The sequence below is a fragment of the Monopterus albus genome, unplaced genomic scaffold (genome assembly GCF_001952655.1).
Source record: "Monopterus albus unplaced genomic scaffold, M_albus_1.0 scaffold16.1, whole genome shotgun sequence".
NCBI lineage: Eukaryota > Metazoa > Chordata > Actinopteri > Synbranchiformes > Synbranchidae > Monopterus > Monopterus albus.
This window is the reverse complement of record NW_018127896.1, coordinates 2,884,172-2,906,164: the sequence shown is the minus strand read 5'-3', so window position 1 is coordinate 2,906,164 and position 21,993 is coordinate 2,884,172. Positions and strand designations below refer to the sequence as shown.

The window sequence follows — 21,993 nt, the reverse complement described above, 5'->3', positions numbered from 1 at the left end:
AGCTGCAGCGTCTCAAGGTAATAACCATTAAATCGGAAGTGGAAAACATCAATTTGTTAGAGTGGGTGATACAGAAAGAATCCTCTATCGTGGTTTATTAAATTTTATATTGTGAATATATATTAAGATATTGTTAATTTTCAAATAAATTAAATGAGAAATGGTTTGTGGAGCTTGGCTAATCCAGCAAATTAAACATCTGAAACACAAAGGATCTCCATGACAGCAATATAAAGTGATGGTGAAGGTTAATAATGCCATAAAGCAGTCCTGTACATTTAAATGCAGCATTGCACTCAGTGGCAATATGTGACATAAACAAAATTATACTGTGTACAGTCTTATGCAAAAGTTTAGGCACCCCTTGATAAATAACAGATTTTGGTGATTTTTTATTTGAACAGATGTTAACACAGTTTCTCTTGGAAATGGAAAAAATGCACAATATTTTCTGCAAACAGTGATGCATAGTTACTTCTTATGCCATAAATTGAACAAAAATAAAAAATAAAAACATGATTATGGCATGGTGCAAAAGTTTGGGCACCCTAAGAGTTCCAGAGTCTCAAAGTCTCTCACAAGGTATCAGACCTTAATCAGCTCGTTAGATCTGATGCACAGCAACAGCTGTCATTGGTAAATGCCAATTTCAAAGCTGTACAAATACTTTGACTCTTCAAACCTTGTGCACACACTTGTGGACACCCAGCAACCATGGGTTCCTCTAAGCAGCTGTGTAAGACCCTGAAAGTGAAAGTTATTGATGCCCACAATGCAGGAGAAGGCTACAAGAAGATAGCAAAGCGTTGTCAGCTTGCAGTTTCCACAGTAAGAAATGTAATTAAGAGATGGCAGATCAGGGGAACTGTGGAGGTCAAGATGAGATCTGGAAGACCAAGAAAACTCTCGGACAGAACTGCTCGTATGCTGGTCAGAAAGACAAATCAAAACCCCCATTTGACTGCAAAAAACCTGCAGGAAGATTTAGCAGACTCAGGAGTGGTGGTGCACCGTTCCACTGTGCAGCGATGCTTGCACAGACAAGGCCTTCATGGAAGAGTCAGCAGAAGAAAACCTTATCTGCGTCCCCATCATAAAATCCAACGTCTGAAGTATGCAACAGGACATCTACAGAAGCCCGATGCGTTTTAGAAACAAGTGCTGTGGACTGATGAAGTTAAAATAGAACTCTTTGGACACAATCAGCAAAGGCATGTTTGGAGAAAAAAAGGAGCAGCATTTCATGAAAAGAACACCTTGCCAACTATTAAGCATGGGGGTGGATCTATCATGCTCTGGGGTTGTGTTGCAGCCAGTGGCACAGGAAACATTGCACGGGTGGAGGGAAGAATGGATTCCACTAAATACCAGCAAATTCTGGAAGCAAACATCACACCATCTGTAAAAAAGCTGAAGCTGAAAAGAGGATGGCTTCTACAACAGGACAATGATCCTAAACATACCTCGAAATCCACTATGGAATACCTCAAGAGACGCAGGCTGAAGGTTTTGGAATGGCCATCACAGTCCCCTGATTTAAACATCATTGAAAATTTGTGGGTAGATCTTAAAAGAGCTGTGCATGCAAGACGACCAAAGAATATTACAGAACTAGAAGCCTTTTGCAAGGAAGAATGGGAGAAGATCCCAAGTACAAGAATTGAAAGACTTTTAGCTGGCTATGAAAAGCGTTTGCAAGCTGTGATATCTGCCAGAGGAGGTGTTACTAAGTACTGATTGTGTAGGGTGCCCAAACTTTTGCACCATGCCATAATAATGTTTTTATTTTTTATTTTTGTTCAATTTATGGCATAAGAAGTAACTATGCATCACTGTTTGCTGAAAATATTGTGCATTTTTTCCATTTCCAAGAGAAACTGTGTTAACATCTGTTCAAATAAAAAATCACCAAAATCTGTTATTTATCAAGGGGTGCCTAAACTTTTGCATAAGACTGTATATTATATATGACTTGTTAATACTGTATCACACCGATAAACAACTAAACTGATACAGTAAAGGTACAAGTTCTTTAAAAGACATGGTGGGATGAAATGAAAGTAGAGCATCTGAATGAACAGCCTGATTAGCACGAAGTAATTTAAATGTAGCGCAGTGATGGTTATGTCATCAACGCTGACCCTCCTTCTGTAGACGGATCGCTAGTCCTCAGCGTGTGGCTTTAATCACGACATAGTTTAGGGTTAAATTAAAGACCATGACCACACAGAGGGCGATGCACCACTGGATCAGATCATGACTCTGAAAGTCAGCATGTAAAGGCGGCTGTCACTGCACTAATCTGCACAGGGAAAACCAGACTGCTGAGGGACAAGCTCACTTAGTTCTCGCTGAACTAAGGCACAGAGCTGATCTTGGCAGGGATAAAGCTCAGTTCTAGATTAGAAATGTATCAGTAATTGAGAAAAAATAGTTCAGACTCTATGAAGGAGAGCCAGAAAAATTGATAATACATATTTAATTGCATGATCAGCTGTTCCGACCCTCCTTCACACACAAATATTGTTTTCACAGCCCTTTAGCTCATTAAATTTTGGTGACCTCACATAATTCCCAGGATGAACCTGAGCAGATTAACTGAGAACATCTGTGTGGGCCTTTAAGCTGGTGCTGCTGCGTTGCTTATCTCCCACAGATAATGTGTGTGTTGGTGTACAGGAGCTTCTAGTCCTCTGAGGTAAAGCCCTTTGTGATTACTGCTGTATGAACTGCAGTAAACACTGACAGACAAGCTACAGTCAATTCATCAACGCATTATTAAACCGTCCTTGTTTGAGCTTGGCTATGCCCAAACACACCACTAGATGTCATCAGAAGGCCTTTAGAAACACCTCTGTGTTTTCCTAGAGCAACACCATCCAGTCAACATGGAGAGACATTCTGAATGAATCAGTACTGTGCACCCTTTTTTAAAACGTCATTCATTAATTACATGAGGAGGTTTCCTCTGAAGAGAATGCAAGGCCACACAAATACCAACACATGCAAACACGCAACCTATCTGCTGCTGGTTGAAACAAGACTGGACAGTGTATTAACCTGTGCAGATGAAGCTGGGGCTGCCGCCATGGATCAGGTCGTCGTTGTCGGGCAGGATGAATGGACAGCTCTGCTGGACCTCCAGGCAGTACTGATGGCACGGTACCTTCTTCGGACAGGACTGCTGGGTGGTGGGGAAATACAGAGCACACAGCCAGAGCTTATAGGCCGTCTGAGGAGGAGGAGGAAGAGGAGAAAATGACATCAGTAGATGTTGGCTCATGATCCAGTTTAGGATTGGTGAAAGCTGTCTGGGTCTGCTGGATCTGCTGGGTCTTAGGCCTCTACTTCTCATCCTTATCTCTAACATTCTACTGCAAAGTATTTACCTGTGTATTAAAACCAGATATTCATCAAATATGAACTCTTTTCCAAGATGGATACCCACCTCAGGAGATATTAGCTAAGACTAGCCTGCTAGCAGCACCACCGGGACAATGGATCAGTCTTACTGCAAAAAATTAGACAAACAGGAAGTAAAGCCAAATACAGTGTGATGACCTGCTTATTTATGGGATACAAATTATGAGAGACTGCAGCAGGGAGAAGATGTACAACTTTTCACACTAAAGTTAAAGGCACTTTAACACCAGACTAGAAGAGGAACTAACAAATACATTTGTTATGGAGTACCATCGACTTGTCCATCACTATTTCTTATTTTCATATAAGACACAGAAAAGCAGAAAATCCCCAATTTTAACAAGCTAGTACAAAGAGATTAGCATTTTTGCTTGAAAACTGACTGGAATAATTAACGAATTGGCAATTTACTAATCATTTCAGCTCTGCACTAAACAACTTGGAAATGGTGTGTCAAAACTCCCTAAAGGCATTTTTTAAATTTAGTTTGGTATATCTGTCCAGGGGATGGCAATACCGTTTAAAACCAAGTGGCACAAAATAACAACAGCATTTTCAAGTTTCTGTCCTCCTGCAAGTTAAATGTGCTGGTTTTCACTGAGAGGCAGGAGGTAATACAAAATGCACAGACTTATGTGCATAAGGAGACAGATGGTGACATGTAATAGCCAAAGCCTGAGGCTTGGAAAGCTTAGCAAAACAAAATGAACCAAGGGCAAACCACAATCTGGATCCTTTCACATTTTTAGCTATTTCTTCATGTGCTTTTACTGGGATTAAGACTGGAGAAGGCAAATTACAGCAAAGAGCACAGACAATCCATCATGCAGAGACTGTAATCGCATTTGTTAAGAACCCTGTCCTGCTGCCAAACTCTCTAACCTGCTGGGATGAAAAGTCAGCCGTCCGACAGATAGCCGATAATATACTTCTCAACTTGGTGGTCAAAAAACTGTGGCAAAGATATGTACAGGGACATTTTACAGTCAACAACATTACACGACCAGCAAATAGAATAATACATATCAAAAAGTAAACTCCGATGGAAGTTAAACTGCTATAAATAACAGCTATAAACATATAAGTTGCGATAAGAGGACCAACAGTCTACATGCAGGACAGAAGCTCTGAGGCTGTAAAACACAGTGGTGATTTGAGCTACATGCTAATGTTAGCATATGAAAAAATGACAGAATGACAATGCTAACATGTTGGTGGTTACAGAGGTCACCATTTTAGTTTGGTGTCTTGAGACAGTACAGTCTGGACCAGCTGACAACTCAGCATGGCTATCCTTAGTGCCATGTTGCTGGCATGGCTAAAAGTGTACCGTGTTCACAGTCTTAGTACAATGTATTAGTATGCCATCAGTCACTAATTAGCACTATAGGCTTTACTGTATCAATTGTTCAACAATTCTTTTTCTTTGACTGACACTGGAGGCCTTGGTGGCTAAAAAGCCTGTCAACAATGACTAATTCAAATTTATATATGAATTTAGCCTTCTTTTATTATACTTTACTTACTTTGGGCAAGCAACAGAGAATCCAGTAGCAGTAAGTTACTCATCCAAAGTAAAGGTCTGTATTTTACACAACTGAAGAAATGTGCTGCTATTAAGTCATTAAAGGTGTTAAGAGTCATTTGACTATTTGACACACTGAAGCACTAGAGGTGCAACAGCCAAGTGATGAATCACAGACAAAACAAACGATTAGCTCCAATCAGGTAATCATCAAGTGAGACAATATTAAAATGTTCAACATTAACAGAATTTGATTTAAAAACCCATGCAATAATATTTTGAGAAAAGGGGAACTCCACCAATTTACACATCACAGTCTGTTTAGAGGTGTTGGGGAATATTACCCCAAACTGTAGAAAGTCTTTTGAGGCAGACGTCTGATAAACTCTCAAGTGATGTCACTTGAGTCAGTGTCAGTGCAGGCAAGCACCAAAGGAGCTTACCAGACCTCTGTGGCCCACTCGTCATCTCAGCTACACTAGCCTCTACTAGTATAACACACCTGACCCTCCTATAGGGCTATCTGTGGTCGAGTTGCACCATGGGTAATGTAGGCACATGGTTTTGAGAAAGAATACTGTCCACTGTAATTCTGACAATGTTATAAAAATGGTGGGGCACTGAAAATTTTACATTTGAACCATTTCTTTTATTTATTTTCTTTATTCAATTTTAAGGTCAAATGTATTTATTAAGAGTTTAACAATCAAAACAGGAAACTCACCCCACAATATTAATTTAAATGTTTCTCAAGTCTGGTGCTTTGAAATAGGTGACATCACCTTTTCCCACCTGAGCCCTGCACAAAAACAGAAATCTCTGGATAATGACACTTTTCAAAACTATTTAAACGTAGAACCTCTGTGCTCATAGTTACAAGACATTTGGGAAAAAAAGGTTTTATATTAGGATATAATATGAGAAATAATCAATTCAATTTTGCATTTCCTGGTTGTTGCTAAAATTTAGAATAGAATAACAGCCACCTACAAGAACATCCTGCAGACACAGCTAATTACCCCCTGTGTTATTTAACCACAGAGAAACCTTTGCCTTGAGGTGGGGTAGTCTGTCTTTGTGGTGTTTGGTTAAATTACACGCAGCACCTCCACAGGTCTATAAAGGTAAATCTTCTGCCCCTCCTCCAAGCTCCCCTGCATTTTCAGACACTGAGAAATCACATCTGGGGGTCTGATTGTTTCCTGTTTGGAACAACATACACAGATAACAAACACTGCACAGGCAATTATAATAATTATAATAATCTTATTATGGTGATGGTGATGAGGACAATAATGATGAGAACAGTGTCGACCAGAATGCTGTGTTCAATCAAATACTGTATATCATGTTAATACTGAGTACACTGTACTGTAGAAAAAAAAATGATGCGGCTTTAGTGTTTTGATGGCAGCTCTCTCTCCATTTTAATTCATGTTATACACATGGTGCAGGGTTAAAAATGCTTGTCATAATCAACACATTCATTGAAACCTCAGCGACTATACCTCTTTGTATGTTAGAGGTTAATTTGGATAAATCACACATTTTAATTCCCATGATCCTCTACTTTTGGCAGCAGCCTTCTCCCCATAGACGGACTCTACAGCTGAATTTGTAGAGGAGAAAGTAGCTTAAGGCTAAGATTAAATCACTGATTACATGTGTGTTTCAGGAGTTTGGGGTCTCAGAGTCAGAGGTGTTAAATCTGTGACTGAAGATTGCCAGCATGGCTGGTGCTTAATTCGCCATGATTTAGTGTAAATTCTTGCCAGCGGTGAGATAATCCATCTAGGGATGCCATGACTATCAAAAGAGTACCAAAACAATACAATTGCAGTCAGACAGGAAATCTGGGTCCTCCTGAAGATGTATGCTGGCAGTTGCCAAGGTAACAGCTTTTTCTGCTTTTCATTAGAGCTCATTGGGTACTGCCCTGCTCTCTGTTGGTTTTCTGTTTTGCGTGCACATGTTTAAACCTCTGTGTGTGTAAACGTGTGCGTGCATGTGCTCAGCATGAAAAGGGAAGCGTATGAGAGCAAATTGAGTTAGTCAGGAAGCAGGCCTGGAGTCTGATTTGATCAGTCTAATGTGTGATCAGTGTGAATGGGAACCTGGCACTCAAAAAGCCTCCGTCGCCATGCAGCTTAGCCTGCTTCAAACTGTGTACTGAAGCCCAGGGACACAGACAGGAAAGACACCAAGCTGGCAACCGTTTCCACCGGGGCTTTAGTCTGCAGCTGGCTTCAGCCCCAGCATGTCCGTTTGTACAGTGTTTCACTCCCCTTTACATCTGCCTACACTCTAAATCTCAAATTTCAAGAATGAAAAAGATCCTAATCCCGATGTTCTAAACATTTATGTTAATGTAGTAATGTAAAAAATGCCAGCAGGACATTTTCTCCCTGTGCTTACATGCAAATCTTTTGAAGCCTAAAAATAACATTTAAAAATTAAGATTCAAACACTGTCGCTCTGGCAGATAAGTGTCAGCAGCGTTGGCATCTGAATTTCACCACAGTGATTACCGTTATATAAGAAGCAGGCTGTAGAACAAGTCATGGACTGCATGTTATTCTCTGCAGCGTCCAGGCCTCTTACCCTGGGGCCAGCTAGAACTCACAGTTCAGAACTTTATATAAAGAGCTGAATTAGTCTTAGTTTGGACTTCTTGTTTATATAACTTGCATGTACATTTTGTTCATTAATTTAAAATTGTTGCATTTAGTCTAGAAGCAGCTTCAGACTTTCAACTTCTCCTCCAGATCGGATGCAACAAGGTGGTCTTAAACACACCTGTGCATGGAAATACAAATTCTAGGATACTGCCACTACTAACAGGATAAAATAGTTTTGGGACATACTGAATCGGTGAAGGCAGAGCCTAAGCTTCATGCCTGTGGGTGGGCGTTTCTCATGGCAGTGGCTGACTGACATGTGAGGGCTGGGGTTGGCAGGAGATGTGGTGAAGCACATCACAGAGAGCCAAGGTACAATGATGTAAGTGTCCATGCTTTTGTTTTTTCTTTTCATGGAAATGTACATCTGATACCTTTGAGGGGAAGAAGGGGGGCTCTGCTTGTGCACGGTCATCTAGCATCAATCAGTCTGAGAGCAAAAACATTCTCAAATCGAATAGTGAAGCAACCATGTCCCAGTGGGGAGCGTGTGTGTGTGTGTGTGTGTGTGTGTGTGTCTTTGGTGGTCACAGTATTTCATGATGTACCGGTGTACTACATAAAGTAAAAGGATGAGGAGTTATTCTGTGCTAAATATAACATAAATAAGCACCCACATGGACAGAAATGTTGTGTTCATGATGTAGTGAAATGGCCTGCTACAATGATTTTCTCTGTGTGTGGCTTCAGGGGAATGGACAGCAGAGCTCAGATGGCTAGCACACTGCCTGTGACTTTTGTATTGTAAAACCAGCTCAGTTTTGGTCATTCTGCCGGTGCCCAGCAGCTCACAGGAAGCGGCCGTCTACGGCTGACAGCACCTGTAAATCTGACATGTAAAGTAGGTCCCATTCTGTTTCGCCCGGGCGGAGGGCTTCCCTCACTGCTCCTATTCATATGCCTGTCAAATGTGGGAGAGCTTGTCTGCAGACAAGAGGAGCCACTGAGCAGCAGAGACATGTAAGTGTTTGCTCAATATTCATTCAGTAGCAAAATTACCACCATCACAAGGAAACTGAGCCAAATTTTCCATTTAACACAAGTCTGTTTAACATCTTTGAGAATTATTGCTGCTATTTGCCCTAATAAAACAGACCTTGTAATGCAACATGGACCTGGACAAGAATAGCTAAAGAACCAAAACAAGAATTATACCCAACAGTACTACAACATACAATCATATAATCATTAGTGTGGTCGTTTTCATTTGCTCCAAAATGGATTACCAGCTGTCATTTTAAAAACAAATGTGCCTTTATTTTGTACTCAGTCAAAATTTACTGCCATGATGTGGCCTTCTGATATAGGATGTCTTCATTTTATCAGGTCTAATACCTGATGAAATAATGGATGGAATGGTCATTTTCTTACTTAAGTTGTAAAAAGTAAACCACAAGCTCAGGTTTAGGTAAATGAAAAAAAACCCCAGCAAATTAAAAGCATGGAGAACGTTACTCATAAAATCCAAGGCAATATTGAATGTTTTGAAGCAAGACAGAGGCAGACTGGCTGCAGGGTCTATTGAGACAAACAGCTCCACTTTTAATTTCTGTATGGGATTTTATGGTAAATCAAAAACATCCCCAGCCATATCTTGGAAGCTAAGCTAAAGGGCTGCTAGCTTTAGCTTCATATAGCATACTGACAAGCAAATGGCACTGAGCCTCCAATCTAATTCTTGTCATCAAAATGAATAAGTGTATTTCCCAAAATGTCAAATGATGTATTTTTTTTTTAAACACTGGTTTCTGAAGAGTATGTGCACCAATCTCTTTGTGGGTACGCAGCTGTTCAAATTCAAAGCAGTTTATATCTCAGTTTGTGCTCTTCTGGTCCTTAGTTGATGTGTAAGAATCTCCAGCTGCTTTTAGTGCAAAGATAAGCCATAATGTCCAATCTATGTACAGTGATGGAGAAGCAAGACAAAAGTTGTAAAACTGTGAACTGAGCCAACAGCAGTCTAACCCTAAACTGTACTTTACAGATCAAACACAAACTTAACTGTATAAACAGCTGATTTAAGCTCAGGGGTATGTAAAAACTTCAACTCAATACGCTAGGAAGCATCAACACTCTCGTTCTTCCCTGCAGTACAGTGTTGTCACACATGTACACACACACACCGGGTGGCTATAAAGTGGAATGACAGAGACGGCTATAAAAAGCATATGAGTCAGCTGCAGAGTGAGACCCCAGTTAGAAGCTAAATGACACAGATCATTACCACTCGCACAGATCACGGCTGCGGTAGAACAGGATGTGGCTCTCACACTACCTGGGCTATTTTCAAACACTTTTTTTTTTGGATGAGAGGCTAATATTTTGCACTGAGTGTGCAAAATATTAGCTTGATTCCTGATACTGAACACCATCAAATTATAACATTCTTGAAGTGGAAACAGGGTCACTTGGTCTATATGGAAAGACTAGGTCGTCCAAAAATGCTGCTTTCATTGGCCCTCAGATCTTGGGAGCTGCCTGGGGTCACTGACATGACCCTGCTGGATAATCCAGCAGGACAGGGATGTCTGTCTCTCTGCACTGATGTCTGTGCTTATTATGACACATCCCATATCCAGGCACTGTATGTGTGCTTCTGGAAAATGACAGTCTGAGGCAGAGCAGTTCCATCAAATTAGATGGTTTGCAATTTCAGTGCAACCCTTGTTTGTACATTTACTGTGTCATCTTCAACCAAGAAGCGCTTTCTCAAAAAAGTGGGATCAAAGAGGAGGAGCTGCAGTGGTGGAGTGTTTTTAATGTACACAGAAATGAAAATCTCACAAAAAGCTGAGAGCCATGTCAATTTCTCAGAAGTATCTGTCTGAAAGAACAAAAGGTAAAAACACTGAACGGAGGTGTTGATTAGTGATCCATCAATTGTATTGACAGGCTTCCAGAAACCGTGAAGCTGTTAACTGGAAATGGTAAATGGACTGTATTTATATAGCGCTTTTTTCCAAAGCACTTTACAGGGAGATCATACCACCATTCACCCATTCACGCACACATTCACACACCGATGACGACAGCTGCCACACAACGGCGCTAATCAAGCCACCGGGAGCAATTCAGGGTTCAGTGTCTTGCTCAGGGACACTTAGGCATGCAGGGAGACTGGGAGTCAAACCACCAACTTAATGGTCAGGAGACGACTGCCCTACCTCGTGAGCCACAGCCACCCCCAGGTTCACATTCATGGAAATGACCTGAAGAGCACACAGCATTGCTGGGCATCAGAGCATGAGGTCTGACTGACATGATCTTGGCCTACTGCATGGATAGATTACTGGATGAGCCATCCAAGCACAGGCCCAGGGTCCCAGGAGGTCAGGGGCCCTTTACACAGGGGTTACCCCTCTATAAAGTGACATATTAGTTAGTTTAAAACACATAGTGGTCAGTAAAAAGACACAAAACACAAAGTGACACAAAACAGCAATAAAGACATAAAACTGATGACAAAAAGACACAAAATTACTTCAAAAAGATTAATAATGACCATAAAAGACATAAAATCATTTGTACAGGAAGAAATATGGGCAAAAAAGACAAAAGTATTACAGAGATTACAAAGGACCACAAAAGGACAGAAGTACTTGATAGAGATATAAAATGATCACAAAAAGAAAGAAAATGATTTCAAAGAGGCAGAAAATGACCATAAAAAGAGAGAGCACAACCACAAAATGACAACAAAAAGACTAAACTATAAAGGCAACACAACTACATATGATGTGACCTATGTAGGAGGGGTCGGGACCTTTAATCTGTTCGTGCCCAGGGGCCCACTGTCTCATAATTCGTCCGTGGTCTACTGTGTCAGCTCCCGGTAGATGGATGCAATCCTCCATGTCCACAGGTTTGAATCCATGAAGATGGCATCTGTTTCCCAGAACCATGGTTTGTGTATCAGTTCTGAGAAAACATGACCATGAATGTGAATGTCACGGTTTGTTTTCAGCCTGTTTAAGCATGTAGGTGCAGCGATGAATGGCTTCTATTTACCAAGCAGGTAGATCTGGCAGAAATAGCTTGTAAAAATCTGCTGTGGGAAATAAGCCCACTGTCTACCAGATACAATGTTGTTTCTTATGCCTGGTTTCATGTTGGGCAGATTAAGTTGTACTCCGGTCGCAGGATCCTTTGGCTCGATGCCAACTCTACAGCTCTCTCATCTAAAGGCTTTAGAATTCATTTTCAGCTGGATCACAGCTCAGAGACGCTGCTGGATAGGTCAGCGTGGCTCCGTTTTCTCTATCGATGCAGAGCCTGCAGGAGGTTCAACCTAAGTCTGGGACATATTGACTGAGACACTGCCCAACAGATAGCGTGCCATGATAAACACAGCCTGATAAATGCTGAGTGGGGGTGTTGACACACAACAACCATAGCAAACACTACTACGTTCATTCTCAACTCAAAACTACTTACATACACTAGATCTAGGGGCAGGTTAATTATAATCTTTAGAAATGTTTATGAACTCTATGGCGAGGGTAACATGTTGAAATATTGGACTAATTTCATTCAGTCAGTGCTGTGACCATGTGCTGACCTTCCATGCAATGTTCACAGAAAATAACATAAGGTGAATGACATCATTTATCATCCATTTTCAAGGTAAATACTCTAAGTGACAGTTATTTCCATCCAAGTATTGGCGGTAATGACAGTGAGAAAATGAGGAGGAGTGATCAGCCGGAGGAAGGGGAGCAATCAACTTTTAGATTTAGTAGCCTCCAAGGGAGTGAAAATGTGAAAGGTCATGGTGAGTGATGGAAGGCAGATAGTTCAGTGACCGCAATCCTTATTGTAATGCTGTCAGTTTGGACCTTCACCGCAGCTAGTGCCTGTTAACAAGACACTGAAATAAAGGACTGGATCACTAAAGCAATTTAATGATCAAATTCAAAGAACTGCTCACAGAGCGATGCTAAAGTTGACTTTTGTTGATTTGGAAAGCTGACTGCTAAAAAAGTGATCAGTTTTTTATTGCTTTGCAAGAAAAAGATAAATTAAATAAATAAAGAAAGAAATTTAAAAATTAGAAGTTGAGCAGCCAGGAGGCCTCCCGTTCCGCCCACACCAGACCTGACCTGATACACCCCCTCCTCCTGCCATCTCTGGCAGTCAACATCACGGCCTTGAAAGCTCCTCATGTCTCTGGGACATGATGGAGTGTGAAATAATATCTTTGAGAGATGAGATAAAGTGAGCATTCACAGTTAACATCTGCTGTTTAACACTGCTGAAGAGAAGGGAGAGGGGCTCTCACTGCGACAGCGCTCCTCGGAGCAGCTCTCATCTCAGGTGGCCACTTGGCGGATCAGATGTGAGGATGTGGAGGGGAAGTCATGCAGGAACAGCATCAGGACCGTGGGTGTGATAATTGTTTGACATCCTCTCTGTTCATGCTAAATGGGGCAGCTCTCTCAGTACAGCTTATTAGCAATCAACTCACTAGCTGTTAGCTCGGTAGTTTACCTGCTTGTCCTCTTCTACTTGCTGCTCTTATTTTCCTGCCTCCACTTTTTTTTTCTCTGTCAATTCATGTCAAGCAGAACACGTTTCAAAGCAGAGAAGGCAGGCGATGTGAATTACCATTGCAGCAACTTGATCATAAAACTCTGAATGAAAAGCTGCTGATTTCTTAGCAATCATGATGTAGGTATGGACAGTATGCATACATTTATTTGGTTTTACAGTATCCTAGAGGGATAGCTAGGGATTTTGAACAAACAACAGGCTACTGTAAAGCAAACTGCTACCAGCTCATAAGCAAAACTCACATGCAGTGAGTGATAGTTCTTTTAACAGGCCAAACAACATCCTCAGTCATCCTAATGGGCCACACAGGGCTTAACTAAGATTCAAACACAACCTTATACCTTTGCCCACTGCGTACATGCAGACCTGATTTGAAAGGGCCTCTTAAGGGCACATGAAGAGAGCAGTATAAGGGAAAGTCAGATAATCCCATTTGTCCCAAGTGGTGGAGAATTTAGATGTGATCATGTGAAGACGGTGCAAAGTCATCAGGTCTCATACCTGACACCACCAACTATGTCACAATGCTGCTAAGCAAAACCTCCACCCTGCTCCAAAAAAGCATTTTCCACATCCATTAAAAATAACGCAGACATGGGTGGAGCCAAGGTGGTGGCCAGAATCTGATTGGCCACGAGGCATGCAGTCATGGTCAGGAGACGACTGCCCTTCATGAATGAAAAATGAAAATGACAAATTGTTGCCTTAAATGCAACAAATATTTTTCTGCTGCATATTGGTCAAATTAGTATATCATGGCAGCCTTGTCGTCATCGGTGTGTGAATGTGTGCGTGAATGGGTGAATGGTGTAAAATCTCCCAGTAAAGCGCTTTGGCCAGTGCATAAAAGCGTTATATAAATACAGTCCATTTACCATTTACCATGCATGCAGCATGCTATGTGCATTCATTTCTCTGATTGAGTTGTTGTGGAGTAGCCTCCTTGATGTGATTCACCTCAGTGTGTGTGTGTGTGTGTGTGTGAGTTCCCCAGCCAGGAGCAAATAGGAAGCGCAGCCACCATTAGCTCAAGAAAGCACTACGTGTGTCGCATTTTTACACAAAAATGTGATTATTACTAAAGTGTTGCTTACTATTTCCAAGAACTTAGGGTTTCAAATGTGTCACACCTCTGAGCCTGTGCCTCAGCCTGGCCACCCCGTCCAAAATTTTCTAGATCTGCCCCTGAGCACAGAGTGGCTGGGATATGTACTCAGTTTTGTAAAAATTATCCATTTAAATACCTATGCAGACAATAGGACTGAAATGAATGGCTGTATTAGACAGAGCTTTGAGTGTTTCACAGGGAAAAAAAGCACCCTGGTTGCAACTTCTTCATTTTCTCACAATTGTGAAACCAGCACAATGAATGTCTTCACTTTAATTACATTTTGGATTCTCCATTACTGATTTAAACAGGAGAACAGCTTGGAACTAAATGCAATTCATCTCCACTGAGGATTTTTGAAAGAACGTGTCATTATAACACATCTGGTGTTGCAGCGAATTTGGGGGCCAACTAAATGGTCTAACCAAATCACAAAGAAATCTAGTTTCCAATAAGCAGGGACGGTGTAGCTGTGATCACCTTCACCTCTGACTGACAAATTGCTCCACGTCATCGATAATGGAAATGACATAGAGATTAAATGAGGCCTATTACTTGGGTAAAGCTTTAACCCCTTCTGGCTGTTACTTCACGTACTCTGATCTGATCTCTGTACAGTGGTTCTAAAGCAATATGGATGCGCTGCTGTGCACTGCAGCAGCTAGCCTCCCCTCTTCCTGCCTCATTAGCATTCCCCTCAGGGAACTTCCCATTCATAAAAGGACTATTGTGGAGTGGGCCGGGCATCTTGAAGGGACAAATCCTCTCCAAGGTCAGCGTTCACAACTGCCTCAGGGAGACACAAACCCACAGAAAATTATCACTGGTGGCGGAAATCACACGAGCACTTCCGCGTACTGCTCTCAGTACAATGATCTGCAACAATCTGTCATTCATTAATGCACACAAGGCTGTGTGAGACTGGAGACTGGAGCCCACACACACACACACACACACACACACACACACGGTGTTGGCTAATATGAATATTGAATAAATGGCTGACAAAGACAGCAATTTTAAAAAATGCATGGCTGATCACGGTACATTCATGCAGATGAGATAAACATTAAAGTTGCAACATGACTGATTCATTTGTGGACGAGAGCGTGTGTGTATCTATGTCTTACTGTCAAATAGGAGGTACTGGGGGATGAGTAGCACCAGTATTATGAGCCACTTCTACCCAGTGAGCTGTAATCACTGCTGGTTTAATGTAGAACAATGCCATACAACAAATGCATCTGTAAACCCAATCAAACTGAAGGATCTGAGTGATCCCTTGATGGAAGGATATCAGCTACTGTCCCTCTCATATGGCAGATATGTTGCTGTTGGATTGATTGCATGTTTAGTTTAAAGCTGGCCAATAGATGTGGATAAATTACAAAGACTTTAATACAACATTTGGACAAAAAATAAGTCTGCAAATATTTTGAAAACGGGCACAACAGAAGTCTCTGGTTCCAGCTTCTCAGATATGTTGATTTGCTGCTTTTCTTGTTTTATACCACTATGAAATTAATATCTTTGAATTCTGAACTACTGGCAGAACAAAATAAGGCACGTGAAGTGGTAACCTTGGTGTCTGTGATGAATTACATTAATTAAAATAATAACAATAATCTTGATGTTTTAGGGGGATATTTATGTGTCCCACTAAGATTAAATTTGAAGGGACATATTTGTTGTACATTGATGGAGAAGCTTCTGATCAAGCCTAACTGGAAGGAACAACTGAGCAACTTGTGCAATTTGTCACACAAATGACGTTGTTGTTCTTGTACGCATACAGCTCACGTGTCAGTTAAATCTGTGCACGCATGGCAGTTTAGGACCTTATCGGTGTTCAAACTGGAGCAAGACACGTCACTTACAAACATAAATGTGAACCATCAACAAAAAAAGATCAGATCTGACTAAAAGATGAGAACTGAGCATTAAAGTCTGTAATGAGAACGTAGACTTAATGACTTCATCAGGAGAATAGTAGGACTACTAACAAACTGTTCAGTTAAATAAGGTACAACACATGTCAGTGTTGAAAGAGATGACTGACAGAAATGTTCTTGTTATCAAGCTGATCAACAGTTAATATTTTAAGTAATCTGTCAAGCCAAAATGCCAAATATATGCTGACTTCAACTTAGCAAAAAGTAGTGATTTGCTACTTTTCTCTGTTTTATATCATTGTAAATCTTTAGATTTATGGTTGTCAAAATAAGTAATCTGAAAATGTCACCTTAGGATACTTGCTAACACAGAGATGTTTTGTAATGCAGAGCATGTTTGCTGTTTTAGTGTAGCATAAGACAAAGTGCAGCTGATGTTGACGGGAATGTCACTATTGGACAAATTGATCTTGTAGCGTGTTTTGAACATTTTGGTGAGATTTTGTTGAGAGAACAGATTTGTTCTTCCAAATGCAAAGCTCATTTCTCTTCCAAACCCTAAGAGGAGATGTATTACTTTACAAGACTCCATCTGTGTGTAGATATTATGTCAGGGCCCCCCATCTGAGAGTCACCATCTTTGTTGCTACACGTTGTTTTCTGCAGAACTGTTCATAATCTAGGTTGAGAAATAACTTTAAAAGTGGCCATTACTAAACTGCACATCTACACGCTTAGGTCTTAAGACACAATCAAACAGGTTCAGATAGTAACATGATGTCTTCATTGCCCTATTTCAGGCAGAGGAGCTGCCCACTATCAAGTGAAGGGCAAGTGAACACAAGGGGCTCAGTGAAAATCAATAGGGATCAACCTCTTGGTATCACTGCCACCTGTCCCTTTGACTCAAAAAAAAAGCTCAGATCAATGCAAATGTGTGCAGTTGACAAGGATCTAAAGTAGGAGGACGCTGTGGACGCTGTCCTCCTTTCCACTTGCACACAACACCGTCTAAGATTAGAAATTGAATTGGACCTGGGGAATGGGGGAGGAGATGGATTTGTGCACAGACTTGTCAGGAATTGTGTTTTGAAAATATTTTTACATCATAGTAGTGATTGAGCAGTAGAAGCAGGGCAAAAATAATAGTATTAGTAATAGCGGCTCTAATGTTATACAGCAGATTTTTTTCATTACAGGTAGGAAATCTGACACTAAATAATGTGATCACAGCATGGAGACCCCAGGCCTTTGTGGCTAACAGCTGTTTTACTGCCAACATGCTTTCTGAAGAGCCAGGCTGCTTTTAACTTCGTTGTTTCCTATAAAACTAGTAGTGACTCTGACATTTTCGTTCACACTTGGCATAAAAAATGCTGTGAAACACTGCTGCTTTCAAGTCAGCATTGGTGCGTCGGCCCGGGTTTAAATGTTAGAGGATCCCATTCTGAGGAACAGCATGCTGGCCGTGTCCACTGTGTGATGTTTCACTTCAGGCTAGAGGAATCAAAGCACCACCTGCAGACAACAGGAGCCCCTCCTGCACAACAAATGCTACTCTCCATGTCAAATACCCTCACTTGAAATGTCAGAGATCTTCTGGCTCTACCTGCCTCCACTGTTCCCCTGCATGATGAAATGAGACAATGAAGCAGTTTGTTTAATGTTTGTACCCTTGCCAGCTCATTGCACACTATATTATTATTTACAGAGATTACACACATCTCTCTGAGTAGGGACACAACTTGCACTGCCTGGATTCTCCGAGGCAGGTAGCCATTAACTCCCCGAGAGCTCGACATTATTGTTTGAGTCATGCTGCTCTTTGTGTAATGCTGCAGAGCACATTTACAAGCTGAGCAAACCTATAATCAAGAAGGTGATAGAGAAGGGTCATTGTTAAAGAAATTAACAGCTTGACTAAATGACTGTTTTCCTTGCAAATGCCAAGAGGTCACCTAGGGGAGTGGGGGAAATGATGCCCTGAGACTGGCAGTGTTTAAACAGTTCAGCAGAAGAAAAGAAAAACTATTACACACCCTTTAATGGGAGTTTTCCTACAGTGGCTGGCCAGGTGGTGGCTTGGATATTGCTTAGAAAAGCTGCATCCATCAAAAGATACTGCATGTATAGCAGCATGAGTGCTAAAACTGAGCTGTAAGCGACGCGCTATAAAGTTTGAACAGTGACGATTTATGAGATGTATCAGAACTAGTGCTACAACTACTGACCATTGTCATTATCAGTTAATCTGCTGACTAGTTCCTCCAATCGCTCAGAATATGAAATGTCAAAACAACTGTGAAAAAGTGTCCCTGAAATTTCCCAAGTTCCCATCTTCACCGTCTTGTTTTGTTCACCTGAAAGTCCAAAACCCAAAGATATTCACTTGAAAATTATAAATTACAAAGAAAACAGCAAAAATTTGCCTAAAATATAACTGAAAGAGGGTGGCACAGTGGCAGTTGCCTCACAGCGAGAAGGTTCCGGGTTCGGGCCCCACCTGGGACCTTTCTGTGTGGAGTTTGCATGTTCTCCCTGTGCTTGCGTGGGTTCTCTCCGGGTGCTCCGGCTTCCTCCCACTGACCAAAGACATGCAGCTTAGGTTGATTGGTGTCTCTAAATTGCCCATAGGAGTGCGTGCGTGTATGTGGACCCCGTTCAGGGACTAAGCGGTAGAAAATGAATGAATATAACTGAAAGACTAAACCGATTAATCAAATTGCAACAAATAGTTGTTCAGCAGATATCAGAATCATCATATATAAAACTAAACTCTGATTTCATGTTGGGACATTTGATAAATTAAAACTATGCTGGTGAGTGCGTGTTTATGGAAATAAAAATGGGAGGTCTACAACCGTATGAATGCTGGAACTAACTTGCCACAACTAGGCCTAGCTCACATGCATGTGGCTCGATGTAAACGCACTGGGTTTGTATAAGCAGGCAGGCGGCCTGACGAGATTCACGTTTTTGAATGGAGGCCATCTGGGATTGGCCAGGGCTTCTGTGAATGGAGCCGGGGAACGTCATTCAGCACCGCGGACAGCTCCAGCGTATTCACAGCAGCGGCTCCGGCCCTGCACGTTTCCCGGACACCCAGTACAGGCTCCTCCGACCCACCGTGGTTGGTTAGAAGATGGTAAACAAAGCATGGCAATCAGACTGAGAGTCTAGCCGAACCACGCCTGTGTGCGGGGCTAGTAAGTGAACAAACATAAAAGCCTTCCGCTACATTAGGCAGGGAAACCACCTCTTGACTAATGAAACGCTCTCGATATGAAGTGGGGAGGCCATGATGAACACCTGGCGGTCTGCGACAACACACACAGGCCCCAGGTGTTTGCACAAGCCAGCATCCTCCTTCATGCTCATTAAAATGTTGTAAAAGCTAGGCTATAAAAGCTCTGCCAATTCTACCAACCTTAGTAATGGCTGAGCAGGCGGATTATGAGCTACAGTAGCGCCAGGCGTGCTTCAGTGTCAAAGAGCAGAGCGTGAAGTAAAAGGGCAGGTGGAGAAAAGGCCTAACAGGCCCTCCATCTGTACATTATCACGGGGCCTAAACACAAAGAGGAGATGAATGAACATGAGGCCCGGAGCCGGGAGTCTCCTTGAATCTGTCACCCGTCTCCATGGCGACAGGAGGAGGAGGAGGACCATAACTGGCATCTATCCGGTCCCAAATCAACAGATGGCCATCACATCACCCCCCCTCCCTGCCGCCCCCTTCCCTTTTGCAGCCTACCTTGCACTGCTCCATGCAGGTCCTCACTGAATATGCCCCTGGCTCATATTTCTGAGTCAGGAGCTCAAAGTCCTCGTATTTCTCCTGGGCGTGCTGGTCGTAGTGCTGGTACGCCTGAACGCACTCGCTGCATCTGGCCGTGTCGCCATCGCCGAGCACGTCGAGGCTGCAGTTCAAATTGCCCGGACTTGCCGTGCCGTAAAACACATCCAGCAGAGAGTAGGAGTTACAAAAGGAAAGGTACAAATCGCTCATATTTACAGCCCGCGTCCCCTCTTTGCCGGAAAGGTCCCTGCACAATTGGTCGGCATCTGCAAACGTGAAGCAGTCCTTAGATAAACTATCCTGGTGGCAAGTTTCAAACCGCCACAAATGTTTGGTAGAGTTCTTTATAAAAATAGCATCTGGGTTTCCTCTGAGGCTGCTGTGTGCTGAGTGGGTCTGGGGTGAGGGGGGGTGGTGGGAGGATGCGAACTTGGCCACTTTGGCCTCGGCGCAGAACCACAGGTGATCAGAGAGGAGGATGGTTAAGAACAAGAGGGATGCCAAGGACAGTCGCCATCTCTGCGCCCTCTCTGAGTCGGTGAATGGCTTTTGGTTGTCGCGGGGGGGCTCTAGCCAGATTTGGAAGCCGTCGTCATCTTCTTGCTGCCAACACGTCCCAGCACCCCTGGTCATATTTTGGGAACCGGCCGACTCCACCGTGTGGGCTCCTCTGCCGCAACAGTCATTGACGTGGGGTCCGCTTCGCGTTTTCCTCCCCTCAAGTGTCGGGTGGTCGGTTGTCCCGGCTTGCCTTTGCGATCAGCGGTAATTCCCATTAAAATGAGCGTGGGCTGGATGGGAAATCAGACGCCGTCGACCACGGGCCGCATCCTCCATGGCTGACCGGTGAAGCCGCTGTCCTCCCGTCCGCCCTGTGCTCCGCGCCGCGCCGCTCCGCTCCTCTGCGTAGCCTCGACTCCGTTTTTAGAAACACTCACCGACGCGTTTACGTTTTCCCCGGTGTCGGTCGTGCAGGGACAAGGGCGCTATCCTCTTCCAACATGGCGAAGCTGTCTGCCTTTGTGTCGGCGGATGGGCCTAGAGCCTGTAACAGACCTATTTTCTTTATCAAGCCCTCACCGTCTCCATCTCGTTGCCGTTGTCAAGTTGCCGCCATGTTCGCCAAAAGACGGTGTGTTCGAAGAAAGTCGTCAGCAATACTCAGTAACATTTCCGGTCATAACATTAAAAATAAAGGTCACGAGCGGAGTTGTGTTGCTTTGTGCCGTATCTGCCTCTGTGTGATCTGAATGTCATTTTTATCAGTTTCCTGGTTGACGCCTTAAAATTAGTGCGTATTTATGCCCCCCTGAATCAAACCTCATATGCAGTTATGGTTTTTTCCTACTGAGACTGTTTCACTTGGAGGCTGTCTTTGAGGATATTAAATGTCTGGACGGGTGAAAGCATCCACTAGGCTATTTCACAGGAGGGAATGTTAAGTTAGACAAAAGTAAGAAAACAAATAATCATAAATTAATGTATAATTATATAACGTATATATTTTGTCTTTCTTTCTTTTTCTTACTTGTACTGGTTTGGGCACTTAGTTGTCCTGATCCCCAGGTTACACTAGACTATGCTACCAGGATCCAACTGTTCTTCGTGTGTTTAAAATATAGGCTAGTTCAGGGCTTCACTGTTACCTTCTGTTTTTACACAGTAAGCAGTTTGATTAATAGTCTGGTGGTGCATTTAAGACTGCTGTTCAGCTCAGTAAACCAAAGACAAACTGTTGTGCTTACTGCGTTTTTAATAAACAGAAATAAATTGTATAGTGCACAAAGTAATGCGTTGTGCTGCATTTTGTAAAGAAATATATAGTTTTATTTTTAAGGTGAAATCTCCCAACATCCGGTCTTGTGCTTTTGGTCCCGTGCTTCATTTGACCAAACGTCTCCAGCGCTGACGTTATGCGCGCGCATCGCAGTCACCGCATCTCTTGGTACTGAACTGTACTATCAAGTCAGAGAGAATCTGCTGAAATGTCCCCAGAAATGTTGTAACTATGACTTCAAAAT

The 21,993-nt window shown here is 42.4% G+C and overlaps 1 protein-coding gene across 1 annotated transcript in view; it reads right to left on the bottom strand.

The window, feature by feature from the left end:
- The window catches only part of nalf1a (NALCN channel auxiliary factor 1a), a 25,817-nt gene extending 4,676 nt beyond the window's left edge, over nucleotides 1–21,141 (bottom strand). The window contains exons 1-2 of the mRNA XM_020592197.1: nucleotides 19,928–21,141; nucleotides 3,061–3,232 (exon numbers count right to left, since the gene is read on the bottom strand). Of these exons, the coding sequence (XP_020447853.1) occupies nucleotides 3,061–3,232; nucleotides 19,928–20,605 (850 nt within the window). The 5' untranslated portion in view covers nucleotides 20,606–21,141. The remainder of the gene's footprint in view (nucleotides 1–3,060; nucleotides 3,233–19,927) is intronic.
- Between the last annotated feature and the right edge of the window lie 852 nt (nucleotides 21,142–21,993).